Genomic DNA, 22,536 nt, shown 5'->3' on the forward strand with positions numbered 1-22,536 from the left:
GCCACAGTTACAGCCACAATCAGTAACAAGCTTGTCGCTAAGGTCAACGCGTTTTGTGATACAAGGCATGGCACGAGGGAAACTCTAGTAAAGGAGCTATATTGAATCTCAGAATCACGATGGCAGACTCAAATGATGTCCCGATGGTAGACAGCCATGAGGAAATATCCCACCTTCCCATCTCAGAAGATGAAGCCAAGATCCTCGAACTATATGATCGAATACAAAAGCTTCGACTTGAAATCGCCATTATAAACGCGCAGAAGTCACATCAGCTAGGTCAGTTTCTCTCAGAAATAAACTCGCAGTATATGCTTACGCTTCTCAGAGGAATCCTCATCACTTACCGCTGAAGAAACACAAAAAGCCCAATCCGAACTGATGGAGTCGAGAGCACAGTATATCCTGAGAAATGATGTAACAGAAGCTGTTATGACGGCGAATCCAATTCTCAAAGCCGTTTATGGCGGCCCAGAAGCAGCTCTTGTCGAGCGGTCCGTGTATTTATTCGAACGCGTATGCTATCAACTAACATTCACCAGTAAACTCTTGCCCTACATTGAGCGTAGAGACGATACCTCCATATCAGTTGCCACGCAGGCCGCTGAAACGAACAAGGTATTGAGCGCGTTGACAACTGTACAAAGTAATACGCTGCGCAAGTCTCGGGAGAACGTCACCTCAGCGGCCGAGTTGCTTGAGTTAGCAGAACAAGCCAGGCTGAAGAAGAGAATGCCCCCGAACTCAAAGATGATGCAAGAGCAGGAGGAACTTGAAGCGGAGGCCAAGGCAAGCAAGCAGAGATGGAGAGTGATGAAAGGTGTGGCTAGTGGTATAATCGTTGGTAGTGGTATTGATTGGGTGCATGATGATGAACTACAAGATGTTGTACTTGATCCTGAGGAGGAAGAATGACAATTCCACGAGAAAATCGACTCTATTCAGGCTCTAAGAATGCTGACTGCCTTTTCGAACTTCACTTCAAGGTGACAAGTTCCTCAAGGTACTCAATGATTCGACCACGCGTCAAGGAAATCGTCCCGTCGGGAAAAGATACGTATCCTCGTTGAATCGGGACTCGTGAGATCTCCCGTCGTGGAGACGATGCGTAATCTGGTAGAGAAGAGCAGGGAAATTCTAAACGACATGACAAAGTCATGGTTTGCTACTAGCGATGCGCGATCACGGCTGTCCCTGGAACAACATGCAGGTGCCAGGTTTCAAGCCTCTCTTCTCAACCTCATCCTCGTCTCCAGCTTCAACAATTCGCCAGTCTCGGATCGAATGAGTCTCAAGACTCCACCGTGAGCTCCTGATAGGGCTTAGCAGACGTAGGAGCTATGACCACTGGGCGGTAAATGCACGTGATATGTCTTGGCGATTTCGAGATGGAAAATGGATGGAGGTGAGGAACAAAGGAAACGAAGTGAATGGGGGAGGGCAGCGTATCCCAAAAAAAAAAAGGTGCCGTCAAAATCACTCTGATACCCTCCCTGAATTCGCCTTAATTTGGACCAGATCAGCACGCCGCAAAGGGGCGTATTTTATCCCTAGCGTCGCGTGTTGGGCAGCGATCAAGGAGCACTGAATCTAAGATGCTCTTCCAGTACACCGTCTGAAAGTATAGAGATCGTAGAAAATAGATACATTAAGAGTACTTAGAAGAAAGGTTTGTAGTTAATTTAAGATGGAGTAATCCTCTTGCTCTTCTCAAGTACCTAGTAATTACTATTTACTATACCTTTATTCGTTTACGGAAAGCTTCCTTGGTATTGATTTTGCTCACTTTGGAGGAGGGCATCTCGAACGCGGGCCCGATTTTACCGTTTCAAAGCCAGAGACAGGCCAAGAGCAACATGTCAGCAGAGCACAGCTCGAAAAGCAGGTGGCAGGAGACTGAAGGTGGCAAGCAGAAAAAACAGTCAAGAAGAGCGAGTGGAGAGGGACACAGAGAATGAATTTGGGCGGGGGGACGCTCAGCTCCCTGTTCTGAATTTTGGCGTGAGCCCAGAGTTGGCTCGGCGTCTAGGTACAGCACAGTATCAGCTGCCAGGAGGACTACATGACCACCCAAAGACAGGTGTGTCGCGTACCCGCTGTAAGTCTCTACTGGTACCTCTCCCATGGGCCACTTACGGCTTGCCTTTGCACCTTGTTTTGGTCCGGCGCGACCAAACAAGTTCGGCAAAGCCGCCTGCGCCGGGCGCTTTTGCTTGTCTCTCTCTTTCTGCCTGTGTCTGTCTGTTGCTACCCCAATTACACCAAGGCTCTTCGCGCGACTCGTGGTACCCGCCATGCCCGCAGATGAAGTATGCGTCATGAGGTATCCGGCGTCATTTCTATTTCTCGCTTGTCTTGGCCTGTCCTTTTTGCTTGTTACAGTCTGACTGGGAGTAAAGGTACAGACTACAGAGTATCAATAGCCATAATTAGCGTATGGTATCAGCACTGATCACTAATGATGCACATATGATCGTAGCTCTCTCTTATCCGTAGATTTGCTTGAGCGAAAATTCCAGGTGATACACTGGCACAGCACCAATCCTTTCTTTGCGGAGCTAGGATCGTATGGTGTCCCTGCACAATCTATTGAGTAGTATGAAGTATGAACCTCTGCAGCCTCTATGATGGCAACTTAGCTCAGGCTTTGTGACCTGAAGATCAAGGTGCACTAGGTACCTATGTTGGCAGTCAGCTCCAGCTTTGCTGGGCGTTGTATACTGGCAGAGATTAGGAAGGAGAGAATAGTCGGAATATTATCTCCTTGCCTTGGAGGGTAACAAGCAGAGGGACAATGGAAGGGATGGATGGATGTGAGGATACATAGAATCACAACCCTGACATGGTACTCGTCTATAAGTACCTATACATGAAAATTTCGTATGACAGTACAAGCTCATCATACACGGCTAAAGTACCGCACCCTGCGGTGGGTTACAAGTTGCTCCAACTTTCAATGAGAGTGGTCTAGAACTGACGAAGGACCTCCCCGCCCTGGCGTTGATCAAAGAGTTGCCTGGTGACGGAAATATGAGGAGTGAATATTGAAGGTGAGGCAGTATCAATGCTATGTGCAAAGAAGGTAACCATAGGGAACCAAGCCGTTTCGCGTGCTGTATCAACATGGTTTATCCCTTCTGGCTATCAGCAGAGTCGCGCAAGTGATACCATTGTCTCAAGGTAGTGCCAAACCAAGTGCGATGTACCCATGGATGATGCTTTGTATGGTATGTGTGAGGCAGTAGTCTTGGAACAGGGGTGAAGGATAGTGAAGTCGAACATAGCCCGAGATTGTCTTTCGGATAGACAATAGCGATCCCTCCCAAGGCCGGATAATGTACGAGCTGGGAATAATAGAGACGAACCCGGAAACGGGCCATTACAGTCGGTTGGCCGGTCTGGTACTGCAACAGTGTACTCAGTCAATCTTCATGGAGCGTCGACTGGAACCATTCCCCACCATTACAGCTTCGTCTCCAATAGCATGCAATACCAGAGTGCAACACCGATACTCCCTTTCTAGACTCAGGTGAGTTTGGGTCCGCCAGGACAGCGCCGAACTTTGAGTTCGCAATGCATTTTGCAATGTATCAACCAACCTCCCGCCTTCAAACATCGGTCTATTGTGCCATGATTGGAGAGCGCCACTTTTCTGGCGACAATCAAACAATGACATGCCGTATGTAGTACGGTTTTGGCTGTAGTCGTGAACGGTTTGAACACTCCCCCCTTAGTCTCCCTCAACTTCTCAAGGAGGCTCAAGCTCAACTGATCTATCAACAATCAAGCCAACTTATACATATTCTCTAACACTAGGACGAAAACAAAAGGGGAGGAAGAACCGTGGCGTATTAGTGAAGAAGTAACAACACGCCATAGCAAGCTGAGCACGTTTGTGGTTTGTGTTTCTCATGCTTGTGCAAAGTGCTTGATATTCACTGCGCGTAGCAAAGATATGCTACTGTACGTAATTGCACTTGGCAACAATCACCGAAGAAGAGAAAATGGTCCAAGCAGGAGGAGGGTGTAAGTAGCGTCGTGTCGAGCGAGACTCCAAGTCCGAGATTGAGTGTGATGAAGCATAGGCCTCAAAGGGTGGAGGTGGAGGTGGACGGCATGGACGGAGACTACTGAGAGAAAGCCGAAAGAAAGAACGACTCGGCGGGGTGGAGGCAGGATCACGACACAGGGGAAGGCAGCCCAGGCAAAGTTACAGTACTAAGGTATCACCCAGGAGAAGGTGAACCCGCTGGATTGAGCCCGTTGACTGGGCAGGCACAGAGCAGATTCAAAGTGTCCATCGGGTGTGATTATTTTAGGAGTGATCAGAGTAAGAGTAAGGTAAGAGGTACCGTAATCAAGGGCAGAGGGGCTTGCGAATGTCTCCTAAAGGAAGAAGTATACTGTGCGGATTACTACAGTCGCGCTGCGGTACAAGACCTTTGTACTGTACCTCGGCGCGGCGAGCTGCGTATGGCTTGTACCCGTACAGTACCAGGCAATGACCGCCTGCTTACACGTTGGTGAGTGGTCAGAGGTAGGTGTTTCTGGGGAGCTTAGATGAGGGGGCGAGGACGGAGTCCTGGTCATTTCCCCCAGTAGCAGGCCCAGAGGCAGAAAATGGCCCAAGGCAGGTGCGGTACAGGTACAGACTACAGTCTGCTGCGACAGTACTAGTGCAGCGCGCGGGCGGGCAAGCTCTCAAGCACTGCAGAGAGCAATGGGCACCGCACCCAATTTTTTTTCCTTGAGGGAAAGGAAGGGGGGCACCAAGAGCTCACCCAGGCCAGCCCACTGCATAACAGTCCAAGTGTGGTAGCTGGGCAGGTCGCGTTCCCTCCCCACGCACAATCACTCCCCCATAGTAAAAAGGCTGCCTTGGCCCTCCCCATACATTCTCTCTCCCTCTCTTTTCTCCCATACAATTCTCCCACCCAAAATCGCCTCTACACTCAACACGCTTCTACACGTCTTCGTGGTGAGTATTATCCCATCCTCTCTATCATGCACCACAACATCACCACAACATCACTTTCTCACTTTCTGCCGTTGCGTCTGTCTTTTGGCAGAGTATTAATTAGACTTCGTTATCGATTCTTCTCGAAACGTTGCTCAAGACTGAGCTGCATCGCGTCTATTGCGCATCATCTTTACCTTGAAACTTTGTCGCGCGACAGCTTAACAAGATAGCTAACGGAAGCGCATCACAGACCACATCAACACCACAAATTACTTTCCCCCAAGTCCACCTCTCAGGTACGCGCAAACCCTCCAGAAACCTTTTTCTTCTTCAACGACGCGAATTTTGACGCGTTGGGAGGCGCAATTGCGTTTGCGCCTTGCCACCTTATCTATCATCATCTCTCATACCAAGCTCAGCTCCAAGCTTCATGGAGCTACCCCTCATTATCACTGACCTTGCGTTCAACACTGCGAAGTCACCTCCAACTCTTTTTTAATCATTTTCTGTTGCACGCACAACCCATAAATCCACCAACTTACACTCGTTCACAGAAATCATTCAAGATGCCCAAGGCTGCTGCTGGTAAGCGCGGTAAGGCCGAGAAGACCAAGCGCGGCAAGAAGGGTAAGTCTTCATTCATCCATGGGCTTTTCAATGCCCGCATGCAGTGCCATACACTGCATGCCGCATCGCGTCCACGTACTAAACACAGCTGACCGACTTAGACCCCAACGCCCCCAAGCGTGGCCTCTCCGCCTACATGTTCTTCGCCAACGAGCAGCGTGAGAACGTCCGTGAGGAGAACCCTGGTATCTCTTTCGGTCAGGTCGGCAAGCTCCTCGGTGAGCGATGGAAGGCTCTTAACGAGAAGCAACGCGCTCCTTATGAGGCCAAGGCTGCCGCTGACAAGAAGCGATACGAGGATGAGAAGCAGGCCTACAACGTGAGTTGATTTTAGAACAACATTTCAGCAGCAGCACACTAACGATGTCTAAAGGCCGACCAGGAGGAGGAAGAGTCTTCCTAGAAGGGAGATTATGAAGTCAAACCCAAGCGTCGCTCGGCAAAGAGATCTGAATCGGATTAGACTCAGCACTTCAGCGCCGCGTTGCAGGTTCTTCTGCTCGAGTGGACCTTCTTTGTATTTCGGTCTAGGCGGTGTTGTATGATGGCACAGGAAGAGTGCCTTGTTTTTTTTTTTAGGGATTCCACGGGTTAAGGTCGTTCCACATGTTATTATGATCTAGAGTGCGGCCGATCGAGCTGCGAGCTCCCAATGAGAACCTGATCACGAACTCTGGGGGGTCCATGGGATGAGGAAACGAGATGCTTGTACAAGTAAGGGAGCTTCGGCATAAATAATCGAAACTATAAAACATCACAATATCTGCCACAAGCGTGTTTTATGTGCCAAAGACTCAGAGGCATAGCCTATTATGTGCCTGAGACGACTGCGGCACTGACGCGTTTAAGGGATCAAGCTTTGGACAGTGTCAGGAATTGAAGCTATTCGGGGCTATTCTAGGTTGAGCTTCGACGCTATAGTTGGTGTTTAAACCTATCCGCACTGGTGAAATGTATACATAACAGATATTCAGGTGAAAGTTTAATACGAAGCATTACACTTTACAGCCGCAAGACTCGAATGGCCGTAGCCTAAGAGAAAGTTTGTCAAGTGTTGATGGCCCAATTATGATCCTAAGTAATAGTTGGTTAAGGAGTCTTTTTTTTCGTGAAATCGCTGTCGAAAGTGGCTTGTGTGGCTAGTGAGGCAACATTCAAGAAGCTCACTGGAGGTGACGGGTTGGTACCCAACCACCCAACCTGCCAACTCTAGAATTGGACGTACAGAGGCTCACCCAACCATCCAGAAAGCCTCACCTTCCATCCACCAACCCTCTTTGTGCTCAGCATCATTCATCAGAGGAACCACGTTGTCATTGCTATCGAAGACGACCACACTCACATCGTGCAGGCCAGTCAGGGCCATGTAAGTTGCAATGCTTATTCAACTCAAAAGTCGAGGGCAACAAATGTCTCTCATGAGGACTTTTGTTCATCTACGTACGCATGTACAATGAGTTCGCGAGTCGCAGGAATGAAAGCGTGCAACATCGTGCGAACCATCGTGAGAATGTTTTCTTATCCTGAACCCGCCGAGCCTCATCACCGGGATCCCCCATGGCCGTTGAAGTGGAGTACCTAGCAATGTTGGATGAGCACGAGGTCATGCTAGGCCAGACCAAGTCAAAAAGGGACCTGTACCCCAGCACAACCACCGTTTCAAGCGCTTCGAAGGCCCTTCTTCATTTTCTCTATTCCCAGCATCATCAGATTTCTCCACACAAAAGTCCACATCCCGCGGACGCATGTCAAGAGTCGCCGTCGTAGCAACACGTCGCACCTGGACTGTCAGTGGATAGTTCAGTTCAGTTGACCTCAGTTGCTCTGGCTCTCCTCCTCTAGGAATGGTCATCTTGGCTGGACTGGTCAATGGTGCGAGTGCCCACCCAATCCTAATCTAGCTCAATTGTTGCCCCGAATCTCCTCATGCATTGGCCTGGCGTCATGTTGAAGCACGCTTGCTATCGTGGCAGCACCTGAGAAGTTGGCTCAGGCCGGAGTGCAAATGTCGAGCTGCCATACACACACCCAATGCCTCGTTCGTCAACACATTGGTTTCCTCTCGTTGGTGTATCTGTCTCGATGAAACCCAAGTTGATTGATATGCCGCTGCAGAGTTCGGAGAATGCGGGCGGCATCTGACTATCAGGTGGTCCAAGGCCCCGGGCGTTGTGGCCTTAGCTGAGTCAAGGGCAGAACGACACCCTCGAGAGCCTCCCCGTCATTACGTGCATCGACCTGATGGGCTCACTCAAGGCTCAGTGTGAGAACCGTGCACCAACCACGTCAGGGAAGGCATTATGTATGGTTAGACTGGTGCGGGTGCACCTCTTCATGGTGTTGAACGAGTTGCGCGGATCGGATCACACGTTATTGACGGCCTGCAGATCGGCCGTCCCCTCCTCTTCTATTATTAACCAGATATCCTGTCTCAATTCTTGAATCTATTCTTGGTTTCTCGTCTAATTTACTCTATCATAATTGATCATCAACGTCGGTTATCTACATCATCTATCTACTATCAACCCATTCTGAAGATTCTCGATCAATACCCCGCCATTATTCATCTCCTCCTAGTCCCTCACCGCATACAGTAGCCTCGATCGTCTAATTCTATAATCACAGCGAATGCCAAGGGTATCACGCGGATAGAGTCAACCTAGAAAGGAAATCAAATCAACAGTGGCCCATCTCGTTATGTGATGAAATAGACACCCTCCTCCAATACGCCTTTTGCCTCTCGTAATGGAGATGGTTCTGGGTGGCCAACTTGAGCTACACCTGCTCCAAGGTTGTTGCTTGGAGGCAGAAAGGGCAGACCGTGTTGCAGTTCAACTCTTGGGCCTTCGCAATGCCTTGGGCGAGGGCACCCATACCCATTTGTTGATGACGATGGAAGAAATTAGCATCTCGGGACAACTGCTCCGCGAACTAGCCGAGTACTCCAAAGTCCATTTCTCTCGAGTTCCAGTCGTGCTCGACTATCTCGAAATCCTTCTCCCTTGCCTATCAAGATCCCTGCGAGATATCACGACCTATTACGAAGATAGGACTCTTACCAAAGAGAATCGTTGGCGGAAGATGTATCACTCGATGACCCAAGAAGCTGGGGGCCTTTCATTGCCTCAGCGGTTTATTCTTTACAATCGTTTTCTGTCCCTGTTACGGGAGTTACTATTAAGGTTAGTTGCCGATACCCATCTACACCCGTAAGAGTCCATAACTCACCGTTGCTGAGATCGCCTAACTTTGACTTCAACACTATGGAATGCACTCGATTACAGTTAATGCAACTCAGGGAAGCCAGAGGCATTCGTAAGTAGAAGGCTGGCCATACCACGTCAACGCTAACATAAAAAGCTCCCCCCCCTATTCGCCTTAATTCAACGATCCGTCCTGATTCCGTGCTAGATGACGATTCGAGCATCGCCTCTGTTAGTACATAATTGCCAAAAGATAAATCTAATCACCTCTGACTATGGTCATAGAATATTCATTGGGCCGAGAAAATATTCTCTTTGCCCCTTCCCTCCCGGACTCCGCTTAAGCATCAGCAGTCGTAAGTCTACCATGCAAATGATCAATGAGGCCGCTTCTTAACAAGATAACCAGGTCCAAGGCATATGGCCCACACGCTCCCTGGAGTCAAGTTCGCATGCCAAGTGATGCAAGAATCCTTTTTATTCGGTAGGTTCAGGGTATCGATGATACACAAGCGTCCTACTAACGATACTAGTTCTTTCAATGAGCGCCAGATAACCCTGATAGTATATCAGAGTGGTCGAGACAGATGTCCATATTTTCTCTTGCGAACGTTCCACATGGGAACTCCATGGTTTTCGCTTCGTGGTGCACATGAACTATGTGTCGAACGCAATGGGAGCAGTCTTCAGTTCTGGCGATGGAGTTCCAGTGAACAGTGCCCCAAGATGTGGGCCAATCTTTGCTTCATGACATGGGAAGGTAAGTTGTTACTAGCAAATAGGTACGTAAAATTCAGTCGCTAACGTTCTAGAATTGGTGCTCTTGTACTGCTGCTTTTTGTCTTTCAAGACTCGCAATAGTCTCACAGTACAGGTTGCAAATGAAGATCTCACTCTTTGGGGCGAACGCAAACTGTTCCAAGCGTAAGCATTGCCCCTGATTCTCCCCCACACAGCCAAACTGATAGTAGCAGTCGAATCGTGGACGATGGTTTCATGCATTCTCTTATTGTATATGAGGACTACATGACAAAGGGTATTCGCCTCCACGCTGCAGTCTGGGACGGTGATCTACGCCAGTGTCCTGTCTGGACAGCTTTCAGTAAGCCAGCTTCAACTCCTGACTTGTCTTATAGGCAATGAACTAACGAGTGTCTCCCAGTCACACATCAGTCAGCCTCCCCGAAATGGATAAAGAGAGTCAGCAAGACCAGAGTTCGCCTTGCTGACATTCAACTCTACGTCTTTTGCCAGGAATACCGGCAGCAAAACCAACGAATCAACCGCGCAGGAGCCTTCGAAATCCGGTTCGTGAGTGAAGAAGGTTCGTTACCCTACCTCGTAATGATACACAATCTAACACTACCTATTCAGCGACCAAGCGTTTTAAAGAGCTCTTCTCTCCTGCGCTCCTCGACGAGAGCACCGCCACAGAGTCGACACAGACTTAGGTCGACAACAGTGCTTCCGCTGTACGACACAAACTCGACACTCATAATTTCTCGCGTGATTTGTTATGCTCCTCCTTTGTTCCATTACATGTAGCCTTTCACCTTGATTCATGTTTTTCTAGCGACGGCGTCCCACGAGAGAAATAACGGTTTGACGATTTACGATTTACGAATTCCCTATTTTGAATAATAAAGTTGAAGTCGAGGGCCACAGATTGTACGATACATCACAACCACTTACGAGTGTTCAGGCCTTATTCACGTTTCCATTCAACGATGTCAAGAATGTTTTTATGCCGTGGCATTAACTCATACTATTGTGCCCTTATTCCTCAGCACACATCCACAGTTTTCCAGTTGTTTAGTTAGTAGTATCATGAACGCTTAGTTTGTCAGCATTGTACGCGATAACAATTTCAGAAACTCAAAATTATCTTGTGTTTGCATCCACCTCTTATGTTTACCCATTCCAACACCCGTAATGACGTATCTCGTTTAGGTCTTGACATCAGGCTCGTCACGGCCGACGTGCTCCTTAAACTTGAGAAGCTCAGTGGCAAACTTGACCTCCTCCTTGAGGAAATCTTGAGCGTCAAGTTCGTACTTGGAGGGATCGTCGGTGTGCTGCTCAATGTACAAGCGAATGGTGGCTCCAGATGAACCAGTGCCGGAGAGTCGAACAACAATTCGGCTACCGGAAGAGAAGCCGGCATATAAGCCCTGCTTGGAAGCGACAGAACCGTCGAGATCGGTATAAGAGAAGTTGCCAGCCTTTGTAACCTTGCGACCTGGAATAAGTTAGCATAGATTGTCAGCCGAGATTACGAAATCACTCACCCTCAATGGTGCTGCCGACAAAGTTAGAGTCGTTGACAAGCTTCTCTAGCTCACCAACAACCTTGTTGGCGCCCTCTGAATCGACATCCTCATAGTCGTAGCGGGTGAAGAAAGTACGTCCGTACTTGCCCCAGAATTCCTTCTGTATCTCCTTAATTGATGGGGTGACGCTAGGGTTTTGGACACCGACACCGGCGATGATGTTGAGCCAAGCAATAACAGCCCATAGACCATCCTTCTCACGAATGTGATCACTGCCAGTACCGAAACTCTCCTCACCGCAGATGGACAGCTTCTTGGCGTCGAAGAGAGCGCAGAAGAACTTCCAGCCGGTGGGCACCTCGTAGCAGTCGAGTCCCTGAGCCTTGGCGACGAGGTCAACAGCACCACTGGTTGGCATGGAGCGAGCGAGACCGTTGACGCCGTTCTTCTTGAAGTAGGGGATCAGGTTGGCGTGGTGAGCGATGATGGCCAGGGAATCACCAGGAGAAACGAAGGCGTTGGCGCCATAGATCATGTTTCGGTCACCGTCACCATCGGAAGCGGCACCGAAAGGAATGTTGTTCTTATCAACAACCTCGACCAGAGAGTGAGCGTATGTGAGGTTAGGATCGGGGTGGCCACCGTTGAAGTCGGGGCTGGGGACACAGTTCTGGATGGCATTGCTCAAACCAAGCTCCTGCTCGAAGATAGCCTTTCCGTAGGGGCCGGTGACACCGTGGAGACCATCGAATAGGACCTTGAAGTCGGGGTGTGTGGAGAAGAACTTCTTGATCAGGTCAAAGTCGAAGATATCCTTGAGCATAGCAACATAGTCGGTGGTGCTGTCGATAATCTCGACCTCGAGGTCACCATAGGTCTGAGTACCAACGGTGGAGATGTCGACATCGGGAATATCGGCAATCTTGTATGAAGTCAAAGTCTTGGAGAACTCGAAGATCTTGTTGGTAACGGATTCGGGAGCGGGGCCACCATTGGCGAGGTTGTACTTGATACCAAAGTCGTTCTTGGGACCTATTGGTTGTTAGATATTGGTTCAGGAGAAGCAGATTGAGAGTAACTCACCGCCAGGGTTGTGGCTAGCAGTCAGGAGGATACCTCCAGTGGCCTTGCGCAGGCGGATGACATGACTGGCAGCAGGGGTAGAAAGAATGCCGTTCTGGCCGATGACGAGCTTCTTGACACCGTAGGCGGCACCAATCTTGGCAATAAGCTGGATAACCTCGGGGTTCCAGTATCGGCCGTCGCCACCGATAACAAGAAAAGAGCCTATCAATTGATCAGATCATGGCTCGTGTTGCAAAGCAATTGACATCATACCCTCAACGCCTTCGGGAATAGAAAGCAGAATGCTGGTGATGAAGGCCTCGCTGTAGTGAGGCTGCTGAAAGACGGTGACCTTTTTGCGAAGACCGGAGCTATCGACATAAGTTAGTTGAGCTTCTATCAATTGACAAAACTGATAACGCTGAAACTTTGAGGTTGAAGTCAAAGAGGAATAAGCAATTCCTCCTCGGCAGCTCCCGAGCAGTGGGGGAACACAACAGGGAGGATCATCAAGGTCTAGACATACGTTCCGGGCTTCTGGTCCTGGAAGGGCTTAAACTCAACGGTTTGGACGCCCATGATTGCTTGATACCAGTGGTGTGTCAATGAATCAAGCTGTAGGGAAGAGAAGATAGATAAGAAGTTACAGTGTCGAGGAGAATTGTTGAGGAGGAGACGAAGAGGAGAAGGAATCAGAAGATAGCGGTAGGCGACTGAGACAAAAAGAGGGGAGCTTGAGGGAGCTCTGTGGTGGGGTTCGATGAGATGATATCACTCAAGCTAATGGAGGGGTCACACAATTAGCACTGTATATGCTGGCATAGTCAGGTGTAGGAACACAGTCCGTTACAGTGTGCTTTGTTTCGTTGGAGACAGCATTCTCACGTAAATATAAGACTGGTCCCCATGATGATGGAAACTCAGAGAACATAATATGGCTACGGTTTAACGATAAGAACCAAGACAAAAACCTGTAAATGAGTAACTGGTGCCCCATTAGGTACCCAAAGCGTTGCCAGAAACATTCTAAAAGAGTATTTTGAGCTGTCAGACATGACCTCGAGTATTGCTCTCGTCATATTATGGAAGAGAGCTTGCATGGCTCAGGAGCTCAATCATGACACCTTAAAAAGTCACATCGACATGAGGACCTGCATTGGCCAATCGACAACCCACCTTTCTTATGAAAGGCTATGATTAAGCCATCATTTTCCCTTGTTGGGTTTGTTCTTAGCAGGCAGAACATCAAACGTCGGCCTGAAGATAACCTCCCTATAGTATCTAGCCTCCTCAATGCTCTCCAGAATATCATCCCTCGCCTTGTGCAGACCCTTCTTATTGGGAACCTTATTCACAATCCTCTTGGCTGCCCAGCGTCTTGCAGCCTCCTTGATAGAGCTCACGTCAAGAATTCTGTGATGCAGATGTCTCATGACCCGCTTGTAGGGTTCACGTCGCAGAAACGCCCTATCGCAATGCACGCTGTTGCCCGCAAGAAGACCACGTTTGCGCTCAGGGATGAAGCGTGTTATGTACTCATACAGAGCGTCTGCGGCTTGCTCCGGAGTAGTTGTGGATTCGAGAACAGCAGCGGTGAGGCCAGAGTCTGCGTGTGTCTTTGTGCACCATTCGTCCATCTGGTCAAGACGGGACTGAGGGAAGTGGATGATGGCGTGGAACCCCTCCTCATCGAGGATCTCGAGGTTTCCTGTGGTGATAATACAGTAGATCTCGATGATTTCGTCGTTATCTTGATCCAGTCCAGTCATCTGTCGATGATGTGAATTGAAGCTCCTTGTACCACGTAACAGCACATACCTCGCAGTCAATCCAGACAAGAGGATCATCGCTGGCGCTCTTAGGCTGATTATCAGCCTGTACTTCTGCTACTGCCGACATCGTTGTGAGTTTTGGGTGGTTGCAATGTAACGTTGATGTTTGAATCTGGCTTTTCTCATGAGAGATCAGTACTCGAGTAGTGGGGTTGATCCATTCAGAGCCCGTTAAACTTCCAGTTAGTGCATACCTACAGTTAATCAATGCGCTGGAACGTTGCGTGTATTAATGAGCTCTACCTCATTGGCCGTTATTGTCAAGTTCAACCACACGATATACGAAAACAATTCCACAAAGAGACGACTTTCAGCCTCAACTGAGAATACGTATTACAGCATCATAGTTCTTTTTGTTTGATTATTCATCAGAGAGTTTTTCTGTGCGACAATAGTTCCCTCCAATTGTGTTGCCTGCGAGGCATCTGCGAATTGTATCGGGTGTCTTGATTCTTCATTTGATTCCCCTCAAGGCAGATACTTGACTTTACCACCCTTGAACACATATAAACAACCATTCGTACTTACAAATTTTCACCATTTGATTCCAGAGTATTTATTTCTTAGCATGTCTCAACTGAAGAACCTCTTAACAAAGCTTACAACCGCTCAAGATGGAGATGCCGAATCACAGCCAGAGACTCTTGTCTCCAAACCCCCTCCCAAGCCTGAAATGTCAGTGACACCACCACGCTTCCTCATCATCGGTGCTGGATCACGAGGGCAAAACTACGCAGCTGCAATTGACGGCGTATCTAATGGCGTTGTCGCCGCCGTTGCTGAACCCCTGAAGTTCAAGCGTGAGTCCCTCGGCCGAGCTCACATCTGGGGTGACGGTTCCCCTGGAGAAGGCCAGTCTTTCCATGACTGGCGAGAATTCTTTGAGTATGAGCGGGATCGTCGAAGACGAGCTGCTGCGTGTGAAGAGAATGTGCCGGAGGGTGTTGATGGAGTCTTTGTTTGCGTTCTCGACGAAATGCACCGTGAGGTTGTCGTCGGTCTCGCACCACTTGAGCTACACATCATGTGTGAGAAGCCTCTTGCGTGTTCCCTTCAAGATTGCATCGACATGTACAAGGCCATGCGTCCCTCCCAATCCACCAAGATCTTCTCGATCGGCCATGTGCTGCGATACAGCCCACACAACATTATGCTTCGCAAGCTTCTCATTGAGGAGCGTGTCATCGGCGAAATTTCGAGCGCCGTACATACAGAGCCCGTAGGTCAGTAAACATTGCACGAAAATCAGAGATCCCTCCTTGACAATACAAGCCGATGCTTGATCTGTAACTGACTAAAGATACGAATAGGTTGGTGGCACTTCACGCACTCATATGTCAGGGGAAACTGGCGCAATGAGAATACCACTGCCCCATCCTTGTTGACTAAGAGCTGCCACGATATCGATTTGTTGCTCTGGTTGCTCTGCTCCCCTGAGAAAGCAGGACAGGGAGAGCCGCATCTCCCTGAAACGGTCTCATCTGTTGGGGACCTTCATCTCTTCAAGAAAAGTCGTAAGCCCAAGGCTGCAGGATCGGCAACAAACTGCATGAAATGCCCCCTCGGAGACGAAGGTTGCAAATTCTCTGCAAAGAACATTTACCTCGGCCCCAAACTCAAGGGCTTGCAGGCCGGTAACACAAGATGGCCAGTCAGTATTGTCGTCCATGACATTGAAGACTATCCCTCTCAGCAGAAGAAGGAAGACATGTTGATAAAGGCTCTGGAGGAAGACTACGACGAGTCTACACCAAAGTCGGAGATCCAATCCCGCAACTGGTTCGGCCGTTGTGTCTTTGAAGCTGACAATAACGTCTGCGACGACCAGTTCGTCACCATCACCTGGCCTGAGTCCACCAAGCCTGCAAAGACGGCTACTCTGCATATGGTCGCTCAGACAACCAAGATCTGCGAACGTTACTCCAACTTTTACGGCGAACATGGTGAGGTCCACGCCAATTCACGACGCATCGTTGTTGAGGACTTCAACACAGGCGAGGTGAAGACATATCATCCTCGTGTTGAAGATCTTGGCCATGGTGGTGGAGACTTGGGTCTGACACGCCAGTTTGTCATGGCATGTGATCGTGTCAAGAACCATGGCTGGGAGGCTCCTCGTGCTCAAGATGAGTTTATTGGATGTACTCTTGATGAGGTGCTGCGAAGCCATGCTATGGTCTTTGCAGCTGAGGAGGCGAGACTTGGTCGTAAGGTTCTTGACTGGGAAGAATGGTGGAACAAGGCAGTTGGAAAGCAGATGGAAACGAACGGTCATGCGTAAGATGCCAGCTTTGCAGTGGATTCATGAAGTAATGGTAACCAATGGTGAGAATGGTATAATGATTAGCATATTCACTTCATTACAATTCGCCAATTGAGCAAGTTTGACCTAGGAATTCTCATGTTTTTAAATTCGTCAACTAATAAACCATTAGGTTCGTTCTGAGAACAGAAATATATAAACTCATGCAATCAAATAATCATGCAAATCCCTTCAAGTGTGAAATCTCACTTGTCTTTGCAAAAAACCTGCTATCTTTATGAATCCTCCGTCATCCAGAATGAAACTCCCGTTACTCCCATGAAACCATTAACGACACATCTAGCTCAACTCAGCTCGGTTGCCCTCATTTCCTAAAGGTTGAACAGCAGGTAGTTCCTGAACATGCTGTTGAGGGGCGCCCTCGGGGCCGTCCTTGTTGGGACCCGGGCTGGGTGTAAAATGAGGAGGAGGTGATGCGGATGGAGCTCCGTAGCCGCCGACGCCATACTGAGAAGGATACTGGGTTTGCTGGGGGTACTGACCCTGGAAGTTCTGGGGTTGAGGAGAGTAGCCGCTGTATCCAGGCTGTTGGTATCCTTGGGGTTGACCGTAGGGAGCCGCCAAAGAAGGGTCGTATGCCTGCTGGTAGCCACCTTGGTAGTTTGAGGGCACTCCGGAGGGGTATGCGGCGTTGGAAGGTGATGAAGGAACGAAGCTGGGTCCTGGACTCTGGGGTCCTTGGGCCATGGGAGGTTGGTTTTGTGTACCATCGCCGGGAGTAGCAGCAGCAGCAGGAGTTGTCTTGTTGCGACGGCGGAAAAGAAGGAAACCAGCGAGGCCAACGAGAGCGAGAGCAGCGACACCACCGACAACACCGCCAACAATGGCGCCAACGTTGGTACTGCTACCGCCACCGCCATTATCAGTACTCGTGGAGGTTGCTGCAGCGCTGGTCGTTGTGGACGATCCGTCGTCGGTGGTCGTAGAGGGGTTATCAGTAGTGGATGAATCATCGCCTGAGGTCGAAGACAGAGCCAAAGGGTCAGACAAAAGGAGGACAGAAGTGCCGTTGCCGGCAGCGCAGTCGAACAATGTGAACTCGTCAGCACCTGTGGTCGCAACCCACTCAAAGCAATTGGGACGATCACGCAGACCACTAATATCAGGTTAGCAACAAATCAATTGACATTACATTTCTTGATTGAATCATAGGCACGTACCAGCAGAGAGTATGAAGGTCTGAAAAGGATGTGCATTCGTCACGAGATCGCGAGTAGGGGATGCAAGTTGTCTTGACCGAGTTGCAAGATCTCGCAGTATCGCAGCAGCCAACATAACCATCGGACAGGGTGCAAGTGGCGGATAAGGTGTTTGTACACGTAAAGGAGTCTGTTGCAAGTCATGTTAGTTTACAGCACTTGGAAATCGAGCCCTTGGTCTCGTCTGTACAGGGCTATCTCTGCGGCTTCACGGAAGAAGCACGCTCAGGTATCGACTCACTTCCTACTGTATCGTAGCCACAGGTATTGTCTGTCTCAGCCCGTTTTCCCAAGGCAAAGCCCATGTCCATGGCACCGGCAAGTCTGGGGGCACCGGTTGGTACTGGTGACCATCCCATGGCAACCTGACCCAGTTCAGCTTCCTCTCCAAGGACTCCAGTCTGTCGAGGAGGTTCCCATGATCTCTCTTGGTTCGACTTCAACCAAGCGGCGGTAGCGGTTGGGCTAAGTGCTCCTAGAGCAAGGAGGGTAGCAGAGCGATGCATTGCGCTTCAGTGCTGTTGTACTTCGATTCAGTACTCGGTCGATCTTCTGATGCGTTTAGGAATTCGATTTCTCTTTCGAGGTCTTTACTTGACTGCCTGATTTCTGCTGACCTAGGGGCGAGAGGAGGTTCGTTTCGCTTCGTAGCTACAGTATATCTTGTGGTGTAAGTGAGTTTGGGCCCCGCGATACGAAGCAATTCAGCCGTGTTGGAGCAGTAACCAACTCGCAGCACAGCGACGATATGTATTTGACAAAGAGGAAAAGTGCAGTGAGGCAGGGGTCAATGGGGGTTTTGTCTCTCGTCCGCCTGTCCTATTTGGGGCCAAAAGGTGCAATTCGGCCCCGACAAAGACTTGCAGGCCATCGACACGCCGTCTGTGAGGTACATTGGGCGCACCGTCCAAGTACATAGATGCAATGTGGTGTCGGGGTACCTACGACAGGGGGGGCCTTTATGGGACTAGACGAGATCAATGGCCACAGCCCAGGGACTTTTTCTGTCTTCTGAGTGCTCCAAAATCACAGCCCCTGCTCACTCTAGTAAGATCCCTGCGCCCAGTGGCGTTGCTGGTAGGCGATCATTGGTGTGAGGGATCTTTAGTGCATCGAGCTGAACTGACCCCTGTTCGAATTGAAAGCTTGGTGGATGGTGGAATGGGGTTGCAACTTGCAAGAGTGTTAGTATTTGTTCAGCCTTTCGAAGCTCAGCCCCCAGCTCAAGAAACAACCCAACTTTCATGGTAAAAGAGGAGGCTCAGTCTCTCTCACCTAGTGAAGCTTATGTAACCCGACATCGGCCAGCAGCGAGTAGTACCTAGAAGAAGTACAGTTAGTAGTCACTGACATCCGTTGTGACTATCACGTGGAAATTCAATTGATGAAGCTTCTCAAGCTCCGCGTGTTTATTACCTAATCCCGTGTTTCTCATAAGCTCATACCAAACAACTTCCCATTCCAACTTAACAACTACATCCACAACCTTCACAGTTACCCTGGGCACAGGCAGCTTCACCAGCAAAGGCCTTCTTGCAGTCACTATCATAGTGACAAGAAACCCAGTTACCATCACCCCATCCCCAGTTCCATTTGGCCCAGCACCACGGGCCACTATTGTTTACGTTTCCATTCCCGCCGCCGCACTTCTTCCAGCAATATCCTTTGTCACAGCCGTATTCCTTTTTTCCGTTGTAGCAGGCTCGCTTCTCAAGGGGGTTTTCGTTGCGGCTGGTGAGCTCAGATGCTGCCTCTGGGTTGGATGGCATTGCGTGAACGCCAATGGCACAGTAAGCCACGAGGCTGGCGAAGGTAGTACTGAATTTCATATTGAAGAGATTTGTTTGGTGTTTGACAGTAACAGGAGATGAGATGAGATATCTGAGTGAGAATGTGTTGAGGATGATAGATATCCTTCACTTGGGAATCATCTCTCTTTTATACTTGTTTCTCTACCTCTTGACTTACACGCAAGGTGGTTCTCTTGCAGGGATAAATACGGTTATTTCTGAACAGGAATCTCATGAACGTTGAAGACGGACCAACAGCATGATGCTACTAAGAAAGAGGATAGCTGAAGAGAGAAACACAGGCGCTCTACCAGGTTGTTGAAGACAGAACCAACAACATCATGCGACTGACTACTCGATGAGGTTAAATCAGTGAACTTCTGCGCGTTTACAAGGCAGGTCTGGATGTGATAACAGAACCAACAGCATTATACTACTACGAAAAGAGGTGGTTATGGATCGTTCTGCTGGGATGTGGGAGACAGAGACGACACACGAGCAAATACTATGTCTGGATGTGGAGTAGGCGTATGGAGTAGAGAGGAAATACTCGCCGTGCAGCACCTCAAAGTTGAAGACAGAACCAACAACAGTCTACCAGGTTGTTGAAGACATGACCAGCAGACAGGTGGATACTAGCTAGGTAGGTTGTTCGACGCGAGACGGAAGACTCACCGTATACGATTGGGCCATCAAGTTTGGTGAGAGTTCCATGCCATGATTTGTGAAATCTGTGGTCCTTCTGTGTTTCTATCAAAGGAGATATGTAAAGACATATATAGAATATGCTTGAAGTCTCTAGTGTCAGGTCACGTAATCACCTCTGTCCGCCTGGCTCGAAGGCTTTAGCAACGAGAGGCACAGTGGTTTGACCGACAGTTTGGCGCTAGATCGGTCTCGATTCGCTTCTGTAAGTCACGCACAGTCACAACTGGAATATAAGTGACACCGTCATTTGATCATTCCGTCGTCTGAATTCCTCTATCCAGTATGCCTTCGCGTTGTGTTGCGTTGTTCAGGTTGGCTTCGCCTCAAGCATGTGGCCGCTGTGTTCACGGGCTCGCCTCACAGCTGCATATGGGCATCTCAACACAGAATAGACAAGACGGACTATTATATGCACATGCAGGAGACCGGCCGACTGTGTTAAGGGTCAGTCCGTTTTGAGCCAGGATCAACCAGCGCATATGAATTCAATTGACATCGTCACCTCCGCATCCGCAGTCATGATGATTTCGTGCCGATGATGCGGTTCCCCTGCAGTCAAAGATAGAAACAATCAGACCAATACTAACATTGTCTTTTCCCCATATGAGTGATAGCCGTGAAAAGTGAAAAGTACCTGCGCTGTACGACAGAGGTACCTTGAGAACCCAACTAGCAGCAACAGGGCAACGGCTTACAGCGCACTAAGTATCAAGCGTTCACCTCTAGCCATTCATTGGCTGGCGGAATTAGACGTGGTCTCCCGTGATTTCCGTTTATTTGCCTGGCTTTTGACGCAAATTGCCGAACTGGGTATGCGAGTATGCGCGCTTCGCTCGTGAGTGGTCCTCGCACAGAAGGCCCAGAATAGCATGTGGCTCCCCAATACCACAGCACCAAGGGTGTTGAGTTAAGCTTGATAGATGGAGCCAAAGATTGGCTATGCTGAGCTTAATCGCAGCATATGACCTAGACACTTTGGGTATTGTCTTCTCCGGCCTCGATTCTTAACAATTGTGCTTCCAACTTAACAGACAGTGGTCTATCCGATATGTGCCCCAAGGTTGCATTCGATTCACCGCCAAGAGAGTGGTTGAAGAGCCCCGTGCCGAGCAGTGTGGGCTTCTGAGACCCTGTTGCATGGGTTAACCATGGGTAGCAAGCCTCCCGGTGAGTGGCAGATTGCTCCAGTCCCAAAAGCAATTGCCATAAAAGCCCAATACCGCTTGGTCTCCATAGATGGGCAGTCACTAAAATCTGACGCTCGACGACAACGTCGGGTCTCATTTCAGCTTATTTATGGCTGCTTGCTCTTCGTCAACTCGTTGTAGGGCGCGCGGAGGCCAACAGGGGGGAAATCTTTGGTAGCTCATAGGAACAGGAACTAATCCTCTGAGGGCGTTATCGTCTTACCGACTAGCCTTGCACAGCATAGCGTGCAAGGCTTGGGGAAACGGTGATGCAGCTAGGATTTACTAATCTTATGAGACGATGCTTGAATGAGGGCAAGATTAACTGTGAGAACGATGAAATATTTGTCGGGGCGGAACCTATTACCGCCAGATGAAAACTCGCGGAATTAGCCATTGCATTGGGAACAATTGACCGCCGCATCACAAATTACCCTAAAGTGTTCGCTGTGCATCATAAACTCATCATGGGCTAGAAATAGAACGTTAATGAATAGTCACGGCCTAACACACGATGGTTGGTCTTCGGTATTCATCTCCTCGTTCTCTAGTTGGCCGTTGTATCTCAGCCTTGAATTTATTGGTTTACCACGAAACATAGCCACGGGGAGACTATACGAAGCTAATTTCCAGGCTAGTGCACACATTGGATGTCTTTGGCAGCCAGAGAACGCCCTGTTAATAGTTGTCAATGGCAGAACTTCAGCTAAATTACACTCAGAAGACAATACTGTAACGGTACTATCGAATCTTACTTGCAAAGTCCTGTAAGCTGAATTGTAAAACATCTTCTTTTTCACCTCCAACTCCATGCTCTGTCATGTAATGTTTCTATGGAGTCTCCGCATGACAAAGCGAAAACGATCGGATAGCTAGCGGAGTCGGGATGAAGACCCTTATCGACACAATTTTGCCTTGTGGAGTGAGAGGTTGGTTGTGGAGATGACCCAGCCGAAACGGCAACCATACGGTAAACCCCTATTGAAGGATCTGGGTGCTTACCAATGTTGTCCCAACACCAACACTTGATAGAAACTCCACGGAGCAGCGAGATTTCAAAGCTTCAAGATGAGACCGACTTGTGCAACACTGACCCGTGCTTTGTAACAGGAATCTATTAAGAGAGTGACAAAGATGAAGCCTGATTGGCTAATTCACATGTAGAAGCTAACCGTACAGGATCATATCTCTCAAGGAACATACCGTCTCATGTCATTTGCTTAGAAGTGCAATATTCATCATGGAACCAGGTCAGATTATAAAGAAACAAGTGTTTCTCTTGCTATTTAGATAATTATCATCATCAACCGAGCAAGCAAAAGACTCAAGTTCTCAAACACCACTCAAAACGCCAACACAACCAACACAGTTG

At 49.0% G+C, this 22,536-nt stretch overlaps 8 protein-coding genes across 8 annotated transcripts; 4 read left to right on the top strand and 4 right to left on the bottom strand.

The window, feature by feature from the left end:
* Window positions 1–70: 70 nt before the first annotated feature.
* On the top strand, window positions 71–946 carry BKA55DRAFT_23372 (centromere protein H (CENP-H)-domain-containing protein). Its single transcript, XM_046185284.1, has 3 exons — window positions 71–279; window positions 329–494; window positions 543–946. Exons 1-3 carry the CDS (start codon window positions 120–122, stop codon window positions 913–915), a joined length of 699 nt encoding a protein of 232 aa, XP_046056575.1. The 5' UTR covers window positions 71–119; the 3' UTR covers window positions 916–946.
* Window positions 947–5,526: 4,580 nt separating this feature from the next.
* On the top strand, window positions 5,527–5,990 carry BKA55DRAFT_532438 (high mobility group box domain-containing protein; the record flags this gene model as incomplete). The annotated part of the gene is made up of 3 exons (XM_046189337.1): window positions 5,527–5,587; window positions 5,689–5,906; window positions 5,961–5,990. The coding sequence occupies 3 exons, from the start codon at window positions 5,527–5,529 to the stop codon at window positions 5,988–5,990; spliced, it is 309 nt and encodes a 102-aa protein (XP_046056576.1).
* Window positions 5,991–8,338: 2,348 nt separating this feature from the next.
* On the top strand, window positions 8,339–10,241 carry BKA55DRAFT_588418 (uncharacterized protein; the record flags this gene model as incomplete). The annotated part of the gene is made up of 9 exons (XM_046194785.1): window positions 8,339–8,769; window positions 8,826–8,902; window positions 8,948–9,021; window positions 9,076–9,146; window positions 9,324–9,550; window positions 9,588–9,714; window positions 9,765–9,892; window positions 9,953–10,114; window positions 10,165–10,241. 9 exons carry the CDS (start codon window positions 8,339–8,341, stop codon window positions 10,239–10,241), a joined length of 1,374 nt encoding a protein of 457 aa, XP_046056577.1.
* A 495-nt stretch (window positions 10,242–10,736) lies between these two features.
* On the bottom strand, window positions 10,737–12,704 carry BKA55DRAFT_682888 (uncharacterized protein; the record flags this gene model as incomplete). Its single annotated transcript, XM_046198422.1, has 5 exons — window positions 10,737–11,029; window positions 11,079–12,092; window positions 12,144–12,347; window positions 12,399–12,496; window positions 12,652–12,704. The coding sequence occupies 5 exons, from the start codon at window positions 12,702–12,704 to the stop codon at window positions 10,737–10,739; spliced, it is 1,662 nt and encodes a 553-aa protein (XP_046056578.1).
* Window positions 12,705–12,970: 266 nt separating this feature from the next.
* BKA55DRAFT_549677 (ribonuclease H-like domain-containing protein) lies at window positions 12,971–14,222 on the bottom strand. Its single transcript, XM_046191231.1, has 2 exons — window positions 13,944–14,222; window positions 12,971–13,894 (listed from the first exon to the last, which is right to left on the bottom strand). Exons 1-2 carry the CDS (start codon window positions 14,022–14,024, stop codon window positions 13,331–13,333), a joined length of 645 nt encoding a protein of 214 aa, XP_046056579.1. The 5' UTR covers window positions 14,025–14,222; the 3' UTR covers window positions 12,971–13,330.
* On the top strand, window positions 14,217–16,354 carry BKA55DRAFT_549678 (uncharacterized protein). Its single transcript, XM_046191232.1, has 2 exons — window positions 14,217–15,180; window positions 15,268–16,354. Exons 1-2 carry the CDS (start codon window positions 14,526–14,528, stop codon window positions 16,236–16,238), a joined length of 1,626 nt encoding a protein of 541 aa, XP_046056580.1. The 5' UTR covers window positions 14,217–14,525; the 3' UTR covers window positions 16,239–16,354.
* Window position 16,355: 1 nt separating this feature from the next.
* On the bottom strand, window positions 16,356–18,293 carry BKA55DRAFT_732005 (uncharacterized protein). The gene is made up of 3 exons (XM_046201215.1): window positions 17,721–18,293; window positions 17,441–17,609; window positions 16,356–17,376 (listed from the first exon to the last, which is right to left on the bottom strand). Exons 1-3 carry the CDS (start codon window positions 17,983–17,985, stop codon window positions 16,560–16,562), a joined length of 1,251 nt encoding a protein of 416 aa, XP_046056581.1. The 5' UTR covers window positions 17,986–18,293; the 3' UTR covers window positions 16,356–16,559.
* A 471-nt stretch (window positions 18,294–18,764) lies between these two features.
* BKA55DRAFT_532444 (uncharacterized protein) lies at window positions 18,765–19,308 on the bottom strand (the record flags this gene model as incomplete). Its single annotated transcript, XM_046189338.1, has 3 exons — window positions 18,765–18,800; window positions 18,831–18,895; window positions 18,978–19,308. 3 exons carry the CDS (start codon window positions 19,306–19,308, stop codon window positions 18,765–18,767), a joined length of 432 nt encoding a protein of 143 aa, XP_046056582.1.
* Window positions 19,309–22,536: the final 3,228 nt, after the last annotated feature.

The sequence above is a fragment of the Fusarium redolens genome (assembly GCF_020744475.1).
Source record: "Fusarium redolens strain MPI-CAGE-AT-0023 chromosome Unknown BKA55scaffold_1, whole genome shotgun sequence".
NCBI classification, from domain to species: Eukaryota; Fungi; Ascomycota; class Sordariomycetes; order Hypocreales; family Nectriaceae; genus Fusarium; species Fusarium redolens.

Excerpts from the sequence above, each read along its gene's own strand:
- BKA55DRAFT_23372 (XM_046185284.1), top strand. The coding sequence starts at position 120 with ATGGCAGACTCAAATGATGTCCCGATGGTAGACAGCCATGAGGAAATA. Across the intron at positions 280-328 it reads GCAGAAGTCACATCAGCTAG|AGGAATCCTCATCACTTACC; the intron begins GTCAGTTTCTCT and ends TACGCTTCTCAG. Across the intron at positions 495-542 it reads GAAGCAGCTCTTGTCGAGCG|TAAACTCTTGCCCTACATTG; the intron begins GTCCGTGTATTT and ends AACATTCACCAG.
- BKA55DRAFT_549677 (XM_046191231.1), bottom strand. The coding sequence starts at position 14,024 with ATGTCGGCAGTAGCAGAAGTACAGGCTGATAATCAGCCTAAGAGCGCC. Across the intron at positions 13,895-13,943 it reads TTGTCTGGATTGACTGCGAG|ATGACTGGACTGGATCAAGA; the intron begins GTATGTGCTGTT and ends CATCATCGACAG.
- BKA55DRAFT_549678 (XM_046191232.1), top strand. The coding sequence starts at position 14,526 with ATGTCTCAACTGAAGAACCTCTTAACAAAGCTTACAACCGCTCAAGAT. Across the intron at positions 15,181-15,267 it reads CGTACATACAGAGCCCGTAG|GTTGGTGGCACTTCACGCAC; the intron begins GTCAGTAAACAT and ends AGATACGAATAG.
- BKA55DRAFT_732005 (XM_046201215.1), bottom strand. The coding sequence starts at position 17,985 with ATGCATCGCTCTGCTACCCTCCTTGCTCTAGGAGCACTTAGCCCAACC. Across the intron at positions 17,610-17,720 it reads TGGCTACGATACAGTAGGAA|ACTCCTTTACGTGTACAAAC; the intron begins GTGAGTCGATAC and ends GACTTGCAACAG. Across the intron at positions 17,377-17,440 it reads GACCTTCATACTCTCTGCTG|TGGTCTGCGTGATCGTCCCA; the intron begins GTACGTGCCTAT and ends ACCTGATATTAG.